Genomic DNA, 19258 nt, shown 5'->3' on the forward strand with positions numbered 1-19258 from the left:
CTTTCTTGAACAGGCGGGCTCACTGTGAGCGTTCAGACCATTCAGAGTGAAATGTCATCCATGCACTGTGCAGCAGCACTAACAACTATCTTATTCTGCTGGAGAAACAAATCTGCTCTGATACAATCTATGGTTTTTTGAAGGTTGCATTAGAAAAGCAGTTGAGTGACATTCTGACCTCAGTCTTCAAGGTCCCCTCTTTCTTTTTGTATTCAAAAGCTCCTCAGTTTAATATTATCTTCCAGTTGCCTTCGGAGCCTCCTCATTTTAATGTTATCTTCCAGCTTGACTTTATTAGCAGATTTCATCAGATAACTCCAGATTTTTGTAACAAACAATTAATGCAAATATTTAACACATCAATCCTTCCTCCACCCCAGTACTTCTATTTCAAAGCTCCTACTCTTCATCTCCTCCTTAGTATAACCCATCTTTGCCTTTCAGTGCCTTTGCTTATCCCATCTTCTGTAACCACATTAACTGTTGCCCACCTGGCTCTGCATGGTAGGTTTTGCTCGGGTCTAGAGAGATGAAATCTATGGCATTTCCCTTTGGGAGCTCTGTTTGCTAACTGGTGGTTATGTGAGCTATGATGGTTAGGTGAGCGTGGCATGCATACATCTACCTTTTACAAACGCAAGCCACATTTCTTCCCACATATTCCTGTCTGGTTTTCCTTCAAATTTTGTTCTGAAGTCTTGCATACTACTGAGATAAAAATCATGGTTCTTATTTACCTGGAACACTTTCTCCTTCCCTCCAGCCCTTCTTAAGGACAAGTCCAAATGCACTGCTCTGGTCACCCCTGACTTGGTTGAAAGTCAAAGCTGTACTAGAAAACTAAACACTTGTGATTTTACTTCCTTTTTTTTCAGACCCCTGGAATGTTCCCATTGTCCTCTAGGCTGAGGATTTTCATGCCTCCAGCACTTGTTAAGTTAAAAGTTCTGTCACGTTTCTTTCTTTTTTCTTTTTTTTTCTTCTTCTTTCTCTGAGAGATGTACTGTAGTTCAGCTTCAAGCCTTCCAGTACGTTGGGTTGTGCAGGCCAGAGGATCAGAACAGGCTCTTCACTTGAAGCCCTTTGAGCACCTGCCCAAGAGAGGTGGGAAATTCATCCTACCTACCTGGCAGCTCCATACCCACAGCTCCTCCCAAGCTGAGATTTGGGGTCAGTGTGTGCGCCTGCTTGCTGGGGCACACACGTAACGGGGCTGCCTGTCATGCCAACACGAAGGCGAAAACCCTTCCACGAGAAGGCTGCCGTGCTCCCTGCTTAGATTCCCGGCTGCAATTTCTTAGTATCTGTATCACCTCGAGCTCTTTGCTGCTGTCAGCAGAAGTGAGGTAGTTGGGATGCATTTAACAAGGAAGACTGATTCACAGGGGGATTCACTGCAGCTCTTCTTGGTGTGCAAATGGACCCAAACAAAACTGAATTAGAAAACTCTTTTTCAGTTTTCAATTGCTGTCAATTTTTGTGTTTCAGCAGGAAATCAGACTGATGACGAGCTACCTCGCTGGTGTGTTGACAAATGCGGCAAGCGATGGAGGGTTACCAAAATCATCATTTTCTAGTTCACTGTAAGTCTATCCTGTTTTGTGCATTTAATAGCATCCCAAACTGAATCAATAAATCGTGTTTGGATCTGAAAATGCTGTGTATCTTTACTGAGCTGTTTTCATGTTTCACAGTAGATACATTAGTCAGCATGTGTACTGTGCACATAGTAGTGAGCTGAAAATAAGTTTAATAACTCAATCTACTAGGTATCTTGTAAACCACAATGAAAACTATATACAAGTTATATACAAGCTGAAGATAAAATCTCTCTCCCAACTATTAGACTCTTATAAATTACAAGATTTCAAATATTTATATATTCTCTAGTAACTGTACAAGCTGCCTACAAACTGTCAGAATAACATAGATGTATGTACAAGTATATGCAAATAGGGCTAACATTACTTGCTTCTTCAGCTGCGTGGGTAGGTTGTCAGCAGGGTATGGAATAAGAAAATCCAGGTGATTATAGCCTCCACGTATGTACATAAATACACCTCTATATTTACAGAGACACATAAAGACTAACAAGCCCATTCCAAGACTTGGACCGTAGTCATGTGAAGTAAATCCTTCTTAGGGTATATGAAAGCGTCCATCAGTCTTTATGCTCATCGCTGCATCTGTATTCATCTTCTGCAAGTGATGCTGTGCTGCTGGAGGATATTCTACTTATAAAAATCAAATCTAAAATTTTGTTTCTGTTGGATTCTGTAGGAAAAGAAATGGAAACAAATGTCACCTATGGAAGGAATATCTGGGGAAGGTACTCTCTGGTGAGTGACATAAGAGCTTGCTACTCTAAAGCATTTGTGTGGGAAGGCTGCTGTTTAACATCTTTACCATCTTCTCCTTAGGGGGCTGCTGTGTTCTGGACACCGCTCTCTTCTTTGTCACAGGTCAGTGACAAAAGGCTGTGTCCCTCTCCTATCCCTGCCTCCAGACTCCCCTTTTGTCTGTGACGTGCAGATAAATGGCACTAACGATGAAGTCCCTGCCACATGGGCGCTCCACCAGAGGCCTGTGAGCTCCTTGAAGGAGAACCATGGTGGAGGGGTGAGTAGACCAGTGGCGATGGCCTTTGCCCATCTTCCCTCTGCAGGCCATCAATGGGCAAGGCAAGGCAGGGACGCCTCCTGTGGGCAGAGCCCTGCCTTTCTTACTCCTGCAACGCTTTGCCCTAAGTCAAATCCCAATAATAAACTGAGTGCTTTCTGCACGGGGCTGACACGAGCTTAGTGATGAAGTTTGTGATCTAACCTAGCGGTTCCTGTGAGCAGCTTTTGGTGACTGCATCACCTACAGAACTGGGGTTAGAGTGACACTACTGGAGGCTTACCCTGTTCTCCCGGCTGCGTAGCCCATTGCTGGTATTGATGATACAGTCTTTGTTGGTCCCCTTCTGCAATGAACACATGAAATCTGGGATCAGGAAATGGATTGTTTCCTTTTTTCATGCTCTCAGGGAGGAGCTGTGCCCTGCCAGCCCCACCAAGTGTGTGACCCCTTTTCCCAAGGAGGTGGCTTCAAGAGAAGTTCAAGGCCAGGCCAGTCTCTGGTGGGAATTACTGCTCCCACTGGTGGCTTGCTAGCACCTGCACCAAGAGCCACGCTCACTCTCAGTTTATCAGAGACCAGCAGAATTTTTATTATTAACGTTTTGAATACAGACATGGTATTGGGCCTATGGCTGGATAGGCAGAGCACTGCACAGAGTTGGGTGTTTGTGGGCAATGTAAAGGGACAAAAATAGTAAAAGGAAAACTGTAGTGTTACCTCAGTGAGCTTTAATTTGGGGGAGCTGGCTATATCCTTCTTCAACAAGATGTGTAAAACTGCATCATGAATGGAGAGGAAAAACATGGACGGCTTAATCTCCTCATCAAAAAATGCACACCTCTCCAGTTTCTCCAGGAAGCCCTCTGCAGGGGAACAAAGTGTAAAAGTCACCTGCAGGCCTTGAAAATGAAGAAATAATAGCGCGTCCTTTGCACGAGTGAACACAGGGCTATCTGGCAAAGTGCACAGCTTTATTTATTAGAGCAGACATTACCGACGTGGAGAAGGTGGGACACCAACCCCATCGGCACTGCCCTGCTTGATGCTGGGCAGGAGGGAACAGGGGCCTGGCTCTCATTTAACACAGGCTGCCTGAGATAGGGGCAGCATGGAGATGGAGCTGTTGTTATCCAGTTCTGGGAAATAAAACTGGGAACTGGAATAATTTTTGGGACTGGAGCATCCATGGAGAGGCAGAGGGAAACAAAGGTACTCACCATGTGCCCCTGCAATGTAAATGTCGATGTCGATCCGGATAAATTCTTTCAAAGTCTGTTAAACAGCAAACAGGCACCATTTAGATAGTGATACCTTTGCTGATAGCAGCCATTACAGCAATTAGCCAGAGCAATTTAAGGTATTGATTGTATTTGAATAATGGCAAAGAGCTTTGCACCTGGAGGCAGAACAGTCTCTTCAGTGGCAGAGGACAGGGAGGACTGGTCCTTTTGGGGAGGGGCAGTACTTAGTACGTTCCACCCACAGTGAAAAAGATGATCTCTCATAAACTGCATGGCTTTATTGTACCTACTTCACACATGACGAAACTGATACTCCAAAAGCTTCTGGGGAGACTTTTCTAACTAGGGATTTGAGCAGAACTCCTGTTCCTATTGCATGTACACATCTAGTTCCTATGGAAATAGATTTACCCAGCTAATGTGGATCTAGATAGTTAACTTTAGCTGTTGCTGTTGGAAAATGTTGTCCTTATTGCCCTGCTCAAGGTTGCCTTTGAAAGCGAGAGCAGGAGCACAAATGAAACTCTGGCGCTCCAACTCCTGACCCTATGTTTAAAGTCATATTTCATAGGTGCATTTCTGTAAAGTTTCCCAAAACCTTACTAGCTGAAGAAAGGGTGCCAGAACCAACACTCTAATTCCAAGAAAATTTAGGTTAATTATTTAATCAGTTTCTATGGAAGATGTAGGTTCCAACTCACTTAAACTCAAAGGTTGTCACTGACTTTCCAGTCCATATAGAAATACCTCTATGAAGCACACGACCACATTTATATGTTTTTCTTTTGTAAGACTGCTGTTTGTCTTGGGAATTAGAATTACCTTTTGGAGGACTCTCATGGCAGAAAAATCAAGGAAGGACACTGCTGAGAAATCCAGCACAATGCTGTGGATGTTGACCTGGGGCACGGTGATGCCGGGGGGCAGGTCGGAGCCCCAGTTGATCCGAATGGGCAGGTCTGTCATGTTGGTGGGCTGGTCCAGCTCCTCTATCCTGTTGTTGTCTAACTCTTCATCGGACTCGTGCGTTTGGTTAGCCATGCAAATCAAGCCTTTCTGCATTGGCAGAGAAAAGTACCACAGTTAATGCTCCTGTCTGAGACCCAGCCTGGTTGGGAGCGTGTCTTAAGCAAGGGCGAGTGTGGTGGCAACGCGAAGCTCATGAGCCCATGAGATGGAGCAGGACCCACCTGCACTTTACATCAGAAAAAGTTCTGCCTCTCCCTCATCTGGGGGAGTGTGGAAATGTTGGCTTTCCTCTAACCAATCATTTAATCGTCATCATAATCCGTTAATGATTGTCTTTTATTTTCCACAAGAATTTATTGTTCCATGAAGTCAATGATCAGATACACTTTGATTCAGTAGATTTGGAACAAGCCAACAAAAAGCATGCAGGATTTGTGACTGTGAGAGCCATTTATAATCTTATTTTTGAAGTGTGTTTATGTCATGAGGTAGTGACTTGCAGAACAGAGTGTCTAATTAGGACAGGAGGCTGTGACTGGGGAATAGCATAGCTAATTAGGATGGGAGGCTGTGAGTGCTCCTCTGTACTTCAAGCCAGGGAGCCGGTTGCTTAATCCCCTGGGTCTTGCCTCCTTTTTGCCCACCCTGTCTGCATCAGGTGGAGTTGCCTTACGTACAGGTGTCACTTGAAGCTCTCCTTTCTTCAGCATCTTTCTGATCTTCCGCAGAGCCTTATTGCGTTTCCTCAGGACTCTAAGTGGGTTGAAGCCAACCTGCAGAAACATCACTTTAATTCTTTAGGTTTAGCCCAAAATTCCAGTAACATATCAAATAATCATGATGGTGAGGCTAGAAAACACCCATAAACTCTTGAGTAATGACACAAGTAAAAATAAATGAGCAAATATCCTTAGCTGAATTAATTATGAAGCCTTAAATCTCAGGCATAGAGCTTTTTTAGGAAAGGTATTGTTTTATATTTCTTTACTACCTTTGAACTTTACTACCTTTAAACATCTTAGTAATGTCTTTTTGAGCTGCTTTTCTCCAAAAACCAGCTGCCTTTGGTGCAGCTGCTTGTCAGGGTCTCCCCCTGCCTTCCTCAGTCATTCCAGATGAAGCGCCCAGGCTGGTGTCTCCTCGCCCTGCCAGGAGTAGCTGGTGCCACCGTGTCCCCATCCACACGAGGGTGCTCCCAGTGGGGTCACACTGGTGTGGCTGGGAAGAGGCTCAGGCCAGGGTCTGTCCCTGACTGGTGCCTTCAGTGCCTTGCTCCTGCCAGTTGGCATCTCCCAGGGCAAAACCCCAGCGGAAGGACACAGCATCTCATGCAGCTCTTCTTTACAGTCATGATGAGCATGGTTTGGACTCGATGCTACCTACCAATTCACCAATTAAACAAATTCACCAACTAATTCACCAATTAAACAAATCCTTTTTTCCAGTTGGGAAGACATCTACACTGGCATGGGTTGAAATAAAAGATAACAATGCTGTGGCACAGGCCAGTAGCTCCAGCAAGCTGGTAAATTCCTGGCTAGCCCTGAGGTTGTCTTACTCATCTGTGTTATAAGATGGCCACCCAGGCTATCGAGCTCACAGGTTTTATATATGCTCTGTGCCACCTGACAGCAGTGTGGATCTTGTACACATCATTTTGTTTCCTTGAAGAAAAAGTTAATCATGCTATCTGTCTTTTGATCCTCTTTAACAAAATTAGAAGAGCAGGTATGTCAGACTAATAAGGGTTACAAAAATACTACATTCCTGCAAGACTTCTGATTCATTGGGCTTGTGGCTGGAGGAGAGAGGTTTTAGAAGTGCCCGTATTTGTTTGAAAAGAAGAAGAAGGAGAGAGAGGCGTGGGACTTCACAACCCTCAGAAAAAAAAATCCTTCAGACTTTTCTGACATGAAAGCCAAGCACATGGAGACCCGAACGTGCCAGATTTCCTCGTCCACGTGTCAGTTTCAGTCCCACATGTGGTGAACAAGGCACTCATTGCCACTGCTCAGCATAGCCACTGCCTATCTGTTCCCCGCAGAAGCAGCAGGCAGGGGCGGCTGCGGGTGCAAGATGGGCTCGGGCAGCCTGGGGCTGGTGGGCATTGCTGGCACGGGCAGGGCTCGGCATCTCGTGCTGGTTGCAGGAAGACAGGGCAATTTCATTCAGCTTTTCTTCTGTTTGCTGCGATTAAGTTCTTTAGGGCAAGGTGAGTAAACTAGCATTTATTGGGCGTAAATAATATAAATAAAATAATGCCCTTTATATTCTCTGTGTTCCCAGCAGATTTTCTAAAGGACTTAAAAGCATGTACGTACATCGCTATGGTAAAAGTTCAGCACAAATCAGATTGTCCTCTTTCCCAGAGGTATGTATGTACACATGGGAATACAGTCGTGAATAATTCATGAAAATCATCTCTGAACTATGAACAGACTGCATAGTTATGGGGAAATTGTATTCAGCCTTAATGTGTCACATAATTCGTTTGTTCAAACTGACTCCCCCAGACACTTACAGCAGTGATGAGTTTCTCTTTGAAGAATTCAATGTTAGCAAAGAAGATAGGAGACGAGCATCTGAAAATCTTCACTCCCTCTGGCTCATAGATCTGCAACACAAAGCAAAGGTATCAGTACCAACGTCTGATACAGAAACACAAATGCAGCAGGTAATAAAAGAAGCATGAGGTTGCTTACATCAGTGTAATCCTTCCTGTTCCTGTAGATGTTACTTCTTCCAACGTTGGCCAAAACAGTGCAGCTCGGGCTGCAAAAAAACACACGTGGTTATTTGTACCCCATGTTGAAACCTGGTGGAAGGGGCAGCTGGGGTTGCTCTCAGTTTGCTGTGCGGTTCTCAGAGGGTGAAAACCTCCTTTGCAAAGCTCGGCCCCTGCCTGTGGTGGTCATGCCCTGGGCACAGCTGCAGCTCCGGCCACCCCGCTGGAATCCAGCCAAGCATGGAGCTGTGCTGGGTGAGCAGGGAAATGGCTGAAAGGTTTCATTCAGATGGGAGGATGCTGACAGGAGGCAGTCCTATTGCTGTCCGGTCTGAACTTCACGCTAGTGAGCAGCCATCCGCATGGCTCCTGGCCAGAACAAGACCCGCATCCTCTTGACCTGCTGGGCTGCTCACACAGGGTGCCTCTGTCCCTGCACGTGCTCACCCCTGTAAGGCAGCCCCCTGTCTGGCCTGTAATGGTATGTACAGTCACAATGAAGTTGCCAGTGTTGATATTCCCTTTTTTTCTTGCAGGTTTAGCCTATTTTCGGTGTTGTTCTGCATGCATAGAGCTATAAGCATTTCCTTCCTCACAAACACCACTGGCCAAATGCTTTTGGGCACCTTAGTGCGGGTTTCCACTGCAATTTGCAGCAGCAGTAAAGATGGAAATGTTATTTTTCAGACACGCAAGAGCTGGCTGGTGAGCCCCCACCATCGCTCCGCCTCGCCAAGTGCTCAGCACTGCCTGTCAGTGCTGGTCCCATGCTCCACAGACAAGCAAAGGGCCTGAAGCAGGATCCAGCATTCAGGGATTTCTGCACGACTGGTTTGCCCAACATAGTTGCAGGTTCTCTCTGCACAGGGGGAGTTAATTTGTAACAGGAGACCCTGAGACGTCTTATCACTGCGTCCAAGCACTCACATCTGGGAGCGGATCACCACGGTCAGCAGCTCGAACGCCACGGCAGTTGCCAGCCCAATATCCAGGCCAAGGAAAACGGCGGCTAAGAAAGTCACCACCCAGATCACCTGCAGGGAGCAGAAGGACATCAGCGGTTATGAGTGTGATGAGGACCTGGATCACGAGCCCCGAGTGAGAGCCGCAACATCTGAACTGCTTTCTCTGGTCTGGTACAGGATGTCCGTTTATTATTGTTATTGTTATTTTTTTTTAAGTGATTTCATCTTTCATAGCTGCTTATCTTGTAAAATAGGGCTGCACTCACCAACAAGCACCAGGATGTAATTCTAGAGAAAACAGTTTCTGTACAACACATTTGAAGGATCGGAATAATAAAAGTGTGAATCTTCCATAGGTGGTTCACCAAATGCTCCATACAAATCCAACAGAAGTGCAAGGTTACAAGTAAATTAGTGTCCTGGCGAAGCTGAGAGTTGTAAATATGCTTTGGACATCAAGACAGGCAAATTTAGCTGCCGTGAATGTACTTGACGGATAAACACAAATTACTGGATAATAATGAGTATTTTTAACCACAGATCTCAAAGCACATTTTCATGTGGAAAAATGGCTGTTTTGCAGCTCAGAAATCTGAGGTCTGGAATGATTCAGAAACACAAGGAACTGACAGGTGAGAAAGGCAAGAGACTTCATCTTCTGAGAGGTAAGAGGCCCTGTCCTGCAGCCACCAGCTTTACTGTTGGGAGTAAATACTTCCAGCCATGGTCTGCACTTGCTTTTTGCTGATTACCTTCCATGTGCTGTGCTACATGAGTTTATAAAAAGGAGAAAATGTTCCTGTAGCCAATGCAGCATGTATTTAGACTTTTTTTTTTGGTAACTTCCTTCTGTGTTTGACTTTATATAAGGAACTGTATTTTGATGACATGGTTGAAAATGGATGTCCCCAAGAGAGGTGAGCAGACAGAATTGACTCAGGATAGCTGGGACACAATGAAAAAACATGAGCAAGGGGTACAAGAGTAAAAAAGGCATGCTATTGTTGTCCTTTCCATGTAGGGAAGTAAGGCAGCTATAAAAATAAAGATGACCTTTAAGAGCATTTGCATAATAGGTGACTTTTCCATAGTGCTTCATTCCCGACTGCTTGTGGGACTCAACTTACACAGTCATATTTGTCCTTTCTCCACAGGACGCCCACTTCCTTGAACTGCATGAGCATTCCTTTCAAGTTGCCCAGAGCCAAAGCTGCAAGGACTGACTGTTAAGAAGAGCAAAACGCATACTGAATTTTAAAGCTTGCAAAGCATATATTGAACGTTTAGACTTAAAATGTTATACAAATAGGGACAAAAGGCAGCTCCTCCCAGTATCCTCCCTGTGTCCCTGCTGCGAATCGGGATGCCCCCTCCATCACGCTGGAATCTCTCTAGCTGTGGTGCAGCGCAGGTGCCTGACTTGGGGCTGCAAATCCCACTTTTGGCACCTAAAAGCTGGTGCTCTGATGTCTGGTGTGTGGGCACCTGCATTCCCTTTGACCACATGTAGTGGTTCTGCCTGTTATAATCTGGGAGAAAGAATCTAGTTTTGCAAAACCCTGTTTGGCTCCCACTGAATTCTGTGAACATTCCCAGTGCCTCCTAGAGCCTCCTAGGTTTGGCAAGCAGGAGAGAGCATGAAGTAAATCAAGAAAATACCTTCTGTAATGGTGCCAGGAGAAATCCAATGGCCAAGATGACAATCAAGACGATGAATGCTGAGATAATACCAGCAATCTGCAAGAGGCAACAATCCCACCATGAATAAGTGCCCAAAGGCATTAGGGTCAGCAGTGAAGAAGAGACCTTTCTCACATTAAAAGCCATCATTCCCCTTTGTATTCTGTACCTGTGTTTTGCCTCCTGTGCTCTCCTGCACACCTGATCTTGACAAAGCTGTACTGGAGGCAAATCCTTTGAATGATCCACCAACTATATTACCCAGCCCAAAAGCAATTAGTTCCTGGAATAAAAACCAAAAAGACTGTTCTTAAAAACTAGTTCATGATGGTTAGTTGCAAGAAAAGCATTCCTAAAATGACTTATTTCCCACTGACAAATGCACAGTACTGACCTCTGTGTCATTGACCTACCTGGTTGCCATCTATTGGGTAGTCGTGCTTGATGGAATACACTTTAGCCACAGAGAAGGCTACTGCAAACCCAACGATTGCAATGGAAATGCCGTCACCGATACACTTCTGGAGGATGCCTACATCAGGTGCAACAGGAGCTTGAAATCTGGAAGACAAAAATCTCTGCTCTTTAAGGATGTACCTGGGGAGACAATTTGCCAAGCAAGTGAGCAAGGCAGCAGTCCAGCTCATACAGTTTTAGCTGGGTGCCCTGGAGAGGTGAGACACATAATTGCAGATCTGAACCTTACAAAACTCTGGGGGACCCTTGACTGGGACAGGAACTCTCTTTATCTGCACTCATCTCAAGTGGTGTCTCGGTGGGTTACCGTTTACTTGGCCAGGACCAGTCACAGCTTATCTTGGCTGAAGTGCATGCATGGCTCTGCCTTCTAATTACGCATGGATTTAAAAAATCCCTGTGTGATTCACTGAAGCACTTTACACAGCTAAACAAACATTTACTGAGTCAGGTTAGTCTCTCTGCTAGATGCTTTAGCTTTGCCATGTCCTACTCCTTTGCTCAGGGTCTTCTGCAGATCCTGGGGGGAATTCCTCTCTGCTATTTTTTTTTTCTTTTTCCAGTGAACTGATATCTGAAGAATGGAGACTCTTGAGCAGAATTAGCTGTTCCTCTGCAAACTTCATCTACTAACACCCTTGAGGCTATAAGTGCTGAGTGCCCTGGTGAGTAAATTGCTGCAGTCTGATGTCCTAGTAAATGTCTTCCTCCCTCCTTTAAACTTAATGCACATTTGTTAGGTCTTTATGCCAAAATTCTGGCATACCTGGATATATTCTATATACTGGATATACTCTACAAATGGATACATAATCTATATGTGGATATACTCCCGGAGGAGAGTACATCGAGGCCTTGTGAGGATAATGCTGCAGGGGGAAAGCTCGTGACTGGTCACAGGGAACAGGGGACCAGCAGGAGATCTGCGTGGTGTTGTGGTGGCCTCCCAGGGCTGGCAGTGGCTGCTGAACCATGGGCATACTTAGGGGGAAATGCAGGGGTTCAAGCGTGTGTAGCTCAGTAAAAGGGGCATATAGCAAAATCCTGCTCAGCAGCTTGGGAAACGAAGCATGAGATTATTTCATGCATGCCACAGTTTCAGGAAAGAAAAATCATTCTTTGTTGCATAGATGTGCTATAGTAAGTAACTTTTATCTATTCAGAATGGGTCCTAATATTGTTGAGAGCAAACTGTTTATTTACCTGCTGAAAGAAGATGAAGTGATTTTGATCATAAAATAGAGCCAAACCGATTTAGCCCCGACAAAATAGAGAGAACATTTTTCTCCATTGGTAAATTGGAAACAAATCACTTACCCTTCTTCTAGTTTTCCAACAACAGCTACATTAAATCTTTCTTCAAATTTGACAAAATAGGAAATCAGTGCCGCTAAGACTGTCTGAAACATAAAACCCACTTCCATTAGGAACATTCAAATAAGCGTATGGAGAAACCATTAAGAAACATTTTCTTCCCTCTCCCAGACATGCTTCAGCCTCATCACCAGAAGCAGGATAGTGCCCCAAGCCTGCACATCCATTTCATGTTCATATGTGATTCCTGAATAACTTTATAGGCATGGTTTTACATTCATAAACCCCACAGAGAATACGTCAGAGTATCTCACTAATAGAAAACTGATAGAAAATAGAAAACTAACAGAAAACAGGTGGGGAGGGAGCCGCCCTGTCGAGGTTTCCCCCACCCCGCTGCAGCTCGGGGCGGTTTGTTCCCTCTGCTGCTGGTGAACAAAGCTAGCCAGCTAAAGGGCTGCTCCCCATGTTGCTGTAGTGATGGAGTGATCATGAAATCGAAGAGGGGTGACCATTACCACAATCAGTTCAATGGGGATGGGAGTTGGTAACTTCGCTTTGTAGCGGTCGTTCAACTCTTTCACCGCAAACACGATCAGCAGGACAAGAAGGGAGGTGATGAGGTCGGCGATGTTTGTGTCTGTGATCTGGCTGAACACACTCTCCAGAGTCTGCAAAATCAGTAAGAAACGTGGTGTGCTTTTCAAGCAATAGTGTCTTGACACAGCAGCTTTATCCTTTCCAGAAATGCCTGTACCTAAACCAGCCTAAGGACTGTGAGGTCGGGATTTACTTCTGGTGTACCATGGGGGTTGCAAGCCCCCAGTGAATGCACACATGCACCTCCAAACCATGAAAGCATCCATGAAAGGGCCCTTGCAATGTCTCTCATCCCTCTCCTTCTGGGCTGTCCCCTCTTCTACCTCCTTTCTCATCCAACAGCCCTCAAGGAGTCATACGCACATTAGATACATAAAATATCGATCTAAAAAGGACTAATTAAATGTTTGAGTCAAAGTTGAACACAAAATTAAAATATGCTAACATACAATAGAAAACACTATCTAACTAGCCCAACAGGGTGTGATTTGGTATCTGGTGAGAAATTTAAAGATCTGTCATATACTGATAAGACATCTTTTATATTTTTCTCTTGTGTTTCCTCCTGCTTGGCTCTTTGTTCGCTCAGGTATGTTACTGCTGCCTTGTGGCACACAGTCAGGCATACACCACAGGTTTCCATAACATTAACAAATGCTGAACTGCTAGCACTTACATAGATGATGCCAAATGGTTTATTAAATCCAGGGACAGACAGCTGAAGCATGAACTTCAGCTGGGACACCACAACATGGATGGCTGCAGCAGTCGTGAAACCACTGATTAATGAGTGTGATAAATAAATGACGATGAATCCAAACTGCAGAATTCCCAGAAGCAACTGAAATGCAAAATGACCATGCATTAGTGTGATTCACTTGCGCTTTTAAGCAACCTCTGCAACAAAGAGAACCATATTTAAAAGAAACAGTTTTTCATCTAATCCTGTACATCCAGGGACTGAGGAAAATACTGTCACCAGACTGGCAATAAAAGCTGATACTTAGCAACAAGGGGCATATGACTTATAAGAGCAATTGCTACAGCAGTTAAAACCTATTCTTTTTATTTTATAGCAAAATAAACCTTCTTTAGTTTTAGGGTTTTCAGTAGTTTTATTTTTATATGGTACCTGTGCTTCATGAAGTACGAACATATAAATATATTAGGAAGGAAGGAATTTTAGAAGTTTTAGGTGTGGGCAGAACCGGTGATTTTCCAACATGAATCAGTGCGTGGCAATGGGAGGCAGACAGACATCTCCTCATCAGTACGCCAAGGTAAGTTACATGGGAAGGGGAAGAGAATTATTTTTGTGACTCCTCTGGTAGAAAGCAGAGAGGAAGGCCAGTCACCAGCCATCTATTCACAGAAATGCATATACACGCATGCGGGCAGACACACATATATTTACCGACCTGAAAGATCCCAGAAAGGAAGGTTACAGATGCAGCTACCATCACCCGCTCTTCATTTATAATTGACATGTTGGTGGAAGTGCCATTTCCAGTACTGCTATCGGGGACCAGCCTGACGACAACTCCTCCTACCATCAGGCTCAGGACGGGGAAGGGACCTGCGCACGAGGCATGCATTAGACCCGAAAGGCAGACTGCAAGTTCATCGGCGATGAGGGCGGTCAGTGTGCCTGAACTTACCCACTGAGATGTGCCGGGATGTGCCAAAGATAAAATAGACCAGGGCTGGGAAGAATGCCGCGTAGAGTCCATAACCAGGGGGGACATTCACCAGCAAGGCGAACGCAAGACCTGTAAGGACAGACAGCGGGGTGGGGAGGTGTGTGTGGCAGGCTGGAGCCAGCGGCCTCCTTCCACCCGAACCAGCCAGCTGTGTTAGAGCAGAGGTTCCCCAGAGCTGTTACCTTGCAGCACGGACACCAGCCCCGTGTTGATGCCGGAGATGATATCGCTGAGGATCCACTCCCTAAAGCGGTACGCTGGCAGCCACGAGACAATGGGAAACAAACCCAAGGCAATTTTTTTGACCTTTTGCCGGGAGCAACTGTAAAGACACAAGAGGACATAGGTCTCTGGGTGAGCGTCCCAGCTGAATCTGAATCTCTGCACACCAGGATGTGCTCCCTATCTTTGGAGGGGAATGACAGGGGTAGGATTGAGGTTCGGCTTGCCAGAGGTCAAAGTCTTGCCAGACACGGCCCTGAGCAACCTGCACAGTCAGCCGTGCTTCCAGCAAGGGGCTGGATGTGGTGACCTCCAGAGGTCCCCTCCAACAGCGACGTGGTGAGTCTATGCTGCCAAGTGCCCAGGAAAAGACAAGCTGCCTGGGATACAATTGTAGGAAGACCTTTAAAGGTAATAGCAGCTAAAAATTCTGACTGTGCATGTGGTAAATCAGTTTTCATTAGCTTTGTTGGAATCTGAAGTGCAAGTTGTCAGAATGGACTTAATACTATCTGAGAGCTGCAGTCCAGGTTGTTTCTTAGATCCATATTAAAGAAAGAAACCTTCTTACCGAAAATACAGTTTCAGGTTATCCCAAAAGTTTTTATGGTATCTGTGCAATTTCTCATGCTCTTCATCAAACGAGTTCTCCGAGTACACTGGTCTGGCTACGATATAATGGTTGCCTACAGGTTCAACCATTTCTCCTGAAAAGGCGAGGCTGGGGACTGTTGTGTGCCTCTCTTTGTCGTTAGTCAGTTAAAAACCTGGAATGAAGTACAAAATTAGCTCCTTATGTACTGTGGGGCGAGTACCCATAGCATATATGAGTGAGCTCCAAACTGAGCGTTACCACCTTTGAAGATCAAAAGACAGATGGCTGAGAAACACCCGCTTCATTTGGCCAAGGTGATCTCCTGCCCTTCTCCTCCCACTGCAGGGCAGTGTTTCACTGGAGCATGAAGCATTTCTTTCTAAAGATGCAGCCAAAAAGTGGACAAGATGGATTTTGAGTTAATTTATCTGTGAGTCGGCTGTCTACAATTGATAACTCTCTCTCTCAAGGGGACTAATCTCTTAAGGAACGAACAAGCAGATCCCAAACATTTTGTCTCTGTGGCACAGTGAAGAAGCACTGACCCTAGACAGGAAGGCTGGGAGCTGAAAGCCACCGCAAATGCACAGGGAAAAGGCAGAGCCAAGGCCGGGCTCAGCCGTTCCCTCCTGGACTTGGAGACAGGGTTCAATCTTTTGGCTTGTGTCTGAGTGCTGGGGACTCAGCAGTAAAAACACGTTTCATGCTCACAAACAACTGTTGCAATGTCTGACCTAAATATTGCTTTCTGTCTTGTCCCACCCCACATTGTCAAGTTTGTGCTGAATAGAGGCTTTCCTCAGTCACTCCAGAAATGACCCCTGAAGCCCGCATTGCACAGATTTAAGATTCATTGTATTCGTACTACGGGGTGTTTTTTGGCAACTCCTTGACTCCGTTGCTGTGCTGCCCACTGTGCTCAGTTATGTTTCTCTCGGTGCTTCGCATTCTTCCTATGTTAAAGCCACCTAACAACATTTATTTCTAGTGTAGTCACCATTAAATATTTAATATAGTACTAGTCCTAGACAGCAACAGTGGGACTCGCTCTTGGGAGCCTCAATACCCTGACAATATATCATTTCTCTTTGTTTTCTCTCCCCTAGCCTACATGCTCCTTGTGCCTTGGTGCTTGCTGGTCTCGTATGAAATGCCTGACCAGCGATAGTTCCTCACCCGTGTCTAACGGCTGACTTGCACTGAAACACCCCACGTGCATTTCTAATTTCCACTTGTGTGTACAAAATATTTGGAGACAACACAGAACATATTTTCAAGGGGCACAAAGTGCTTTGCATTGTCATGAACAGACAGAAAGCTGTTTATCTGTAACAATTTTTGCATTAAAATGTAAATCCCATCCTGAAACTCACTGCTTTGCTATAGCTCAGGGTGTTATTGACCTACTTCAAATAATTTCACTTTTAGCTTTCTCTTAGTTTATTCTGGGGAAATTCGTGGATGTAAAGAAGTCCAAATAACGACAGATGAACCTCTTAGATATGTTTTTTTTTTTTTGTGGCTATATTATTTTGCCATAGAAGATTCACTATTCAGGCAATGGTTTAAATATTTTACCATCTGTTTTAACATAAAAAATAGATCTGTAATATTTTCCAAACACAAGCAAGTCATTATTCTATGAGGCTAATATTCAAAGTCAAAGCTTGTTCAAGACCTCAATCCAAAGTGTTAAAATCAGCCAGAGAAATCACACTCCAATCCTATAGTTGCACGTTACCGTCCCTCCCTCTGTTTGGTGCCAAAATCCAGTGCTGATGAAATTGAAGTGAAAAACTTGGTTGATTTTGTTCTTTCTCTTGTAAGTCTTGATGTACATAGAATTTCAAGAAGAAGTTTTATCTGTCAAAGACTTTAGAACTGCTGTTTCTTACTCTGAGTATCAGTCCTTTACACTTCACATCACAGAGAGGAATATTGTCAAAAGCCCTGCTGAATAGTTTTGCTCATTACTTTGTAGGGCATAAGATGTACTATTTATACCCTTTGAAATGGTCATAAGCCATACAAATAAAAGAAGCATGTGGGTTACTCTTTCATTTCAAATTTTCCCCAGTTCTGCAGCTGTTGTAGCTTTTGTGAATGCTTCAGTTGTCTCCCCTGTGCCTCGCCCAGCCTTGATCCTTTCCTCAGACCAAATTTAATGCCCCCATCTCAGGGAACGTACAATATGCCTCTTCAGAACTCTCCAAATCTTCTTTGGTTTATCAGTGCTTGTCTTGTTGAAAGCATAAGTATTTTGCATGTCTTTTTTTTTTTCTTTTTTTTTTTTCTTTCCTGATAGAAACCCCATTTTACAGCCTGGCTTTGATGGGTTGCTTAGCACTGCAGAAGGAGCCCTGGACCCTCACCCCGAGGGTTTCATCAAGCTGAATGATGTGTGAAGCGTGGGTCTGCTTCAAAGACCATGGTGCCATGTGGCATTATCCAACTTAAGTTTAAACCAGCAAGACTGAGTGCCTGAAGTACAGAAGAAGGTGCCTTCAGCCTGTTTCCTGGCAGGGTAGACGAGACCTTATGGATCACCACCCTACCACAGCTATATGACCATTGCTACTAGTTGCTCTCGAGCTTTTCTCATCTTGTTCCCTTTTCCATGGGCTCTGCCAACAGCTATAACATAACTTTGGTCAGTATTGCTTTCTTCTTTCCCATTCTCATTTTCTTCACATCTATATTTAGAAATATAGGATCCCCTTTGCATGGGCAGTTTTGGGGCTGTCTGCACCATTACTTATTTTAGGTGTTTTAGGGAAAACGGGGATATTGTGTAAAGTACCAGTATAGTGGAGGCTAAGATCCTCTGCAAATCTCCTGATGGAGATGTCTGTACTCCAGTGAGTCCCACTGTCTTCCTAGTATGTTCCCATCATTAAGCCCTTGGACTTCTTGTGGGAAGGTGACCAATCTCTCACACATAAAAGGCTCCAACTCCCCTGCTAATCTCCACATTTGTGAACCATTGGTAATACATATTTTGATGTATGTCACTTTATTGAGCAGATTAACAAAAGCATACTTTCCCTCCTACTTAATTTATCCTAAATATTGACTAAGGAACACACACAAAAAAGTGATAACTTTTACAGAATAATCAAATGTTAACATGGTTTGTCTCACTTTTCAGTGAGATACACACTCAAAACCTCTGTTTCTCTACCATATAAACATTTGGAAAAAAAATAAAAAAATCCATAAGGGAGCCTTTCACATCTTACAAGAAACATTTCATTTATAAGCATTACTTCCCATATCCCATATCCAGACTGGCAAGTGAAAATCCTACCTGATGTGTCTTCTGTGAAGCTCTTCAGAAGAATCCACACAAAGATTATATAGGAAAAGATAACCTTGAAATTTTCTGAGGCTGCACAGGTATCTTGTGCTGTCCTTCATTTCAGAACCTCCCTAAATACTGCCAGCATTTTAATAACTAACTTCAGTTAACTTTTACAAGAAAAGGAAGATTTCACTGTGGCCTTGACCATTGAGTCTACTCTTAGGAGGGATGATAAGAGTCATTTCTTAAAGTTCTCTGGGATATTGCTTAACTTTGTTTGGAAAACTGCTCCTGATTGGTCTGCAGAGATTAATGCAGGAAAATAGAGATGAATCAGGACTGTCTGTTGCAATGCTCTGCTGTGCATCTGCCAGGGCTCTGTTGGGTGTAGTAGGAAGCGGTGACCAGAGCCTAGGTATGGCACCCTTCATTTCTCAAAAAGCGTGACCTGGTGGTAGGCGAGATGGGGCTGCTGGGTGTGGTAGCTCTGGACAAGGCGTGTACTCTGAACCTTTCTCCCAAGCACCTTTAAGGGACTCAACATCATCCTTCCAGGAGCAATTCTGGAATGCTTAGGTCCGTATCAAATATAGCCATGACAGGGCTTTCAAAGGCCAGCTGTGAGGTGGTGGCTCTGGCGGCTGCGGCACCCCGTGACAGCTGGTGGAAAGGTGCAGGCTGTGCGTGCAGCCGAGTGTTGGGGCACAAACGTGGTATAGGTGGGTTGGATTGTCCTATGGGATCCTGCTCCCCTTCACTGCCTGTAGAGGAACTGAGGGGCCCTCCCTAGGCCAAAGCGAGTCTTTGTAAACATTTCCGTGAGATACCTAAAACCACTTCAGGAGAC

General features: G+C 44.6%; 1 protein-coding gene across 2 annotated transcripts; it reads right to left on the bottom strand.

Annotated features, from left to right (window-relative positions):
• Positions 1-1145: 1145 nt before the first annotated feature.
• On the bottom strand, positions 1146-18647 carry SLC26A3 (solute carrier family 26 member 3). Of its 2 annotated transcripts, XM_083795408.1 has the most exons (22): positions 18418-18647; positions 15372-15489; positions 15087-15282; positions 14476-14615; positions 14252-14362; positions 14012-14169; positions 13270-13434; positions 12512-12664; positions 11997-12079; positions 10616-10763; positions 10372-10485; positions 10182-10259; positions 9650-9745; positions 8485-8591; positions 7535-7604; positions 7354-7446; positions 5510-5605; positions 4686-4919; positions 3840-3894; positions 3340-3485; positions 2903-2965; positions 1146-2274 (listed from the first exon to the last, which is right to left on the bottom strand). In XM_083795408.1, the coding sequence occupies exons 3-22, from the start codon at positions 15215-15217 to the stop codon at positions 2251-2253; spliced, it is 2265 nt and encodes a 754-aa protein (XP_083651534.1). In that variant the 5' UTR covers positions 15218-15282; positions 15372-15489; positions 18418-18647; the 3' UTR covers positions 1146-2250. The 2 variants fall into 2 exon arrangements, with proteins under 2 accessions (XP_083651534.1, XP_083651533.1); XM_083795407.1 differs by lacking the exon at positions 15372-15489.
• Between the last annotated feature and the right edge of the window lie 611 nt (positions 18648-19258).

Source organism: Anser anser (assembly GCF_964211835.1).
Source record: "Anser anser genome assembly, chromosome: 1".
Classification (NCBI taxonomy): domain Eukaryota; kingdom Metazoa; phylum Chordata; class Aves; order Anseriformes; family Anatidae; genus Anser; species Anser anser.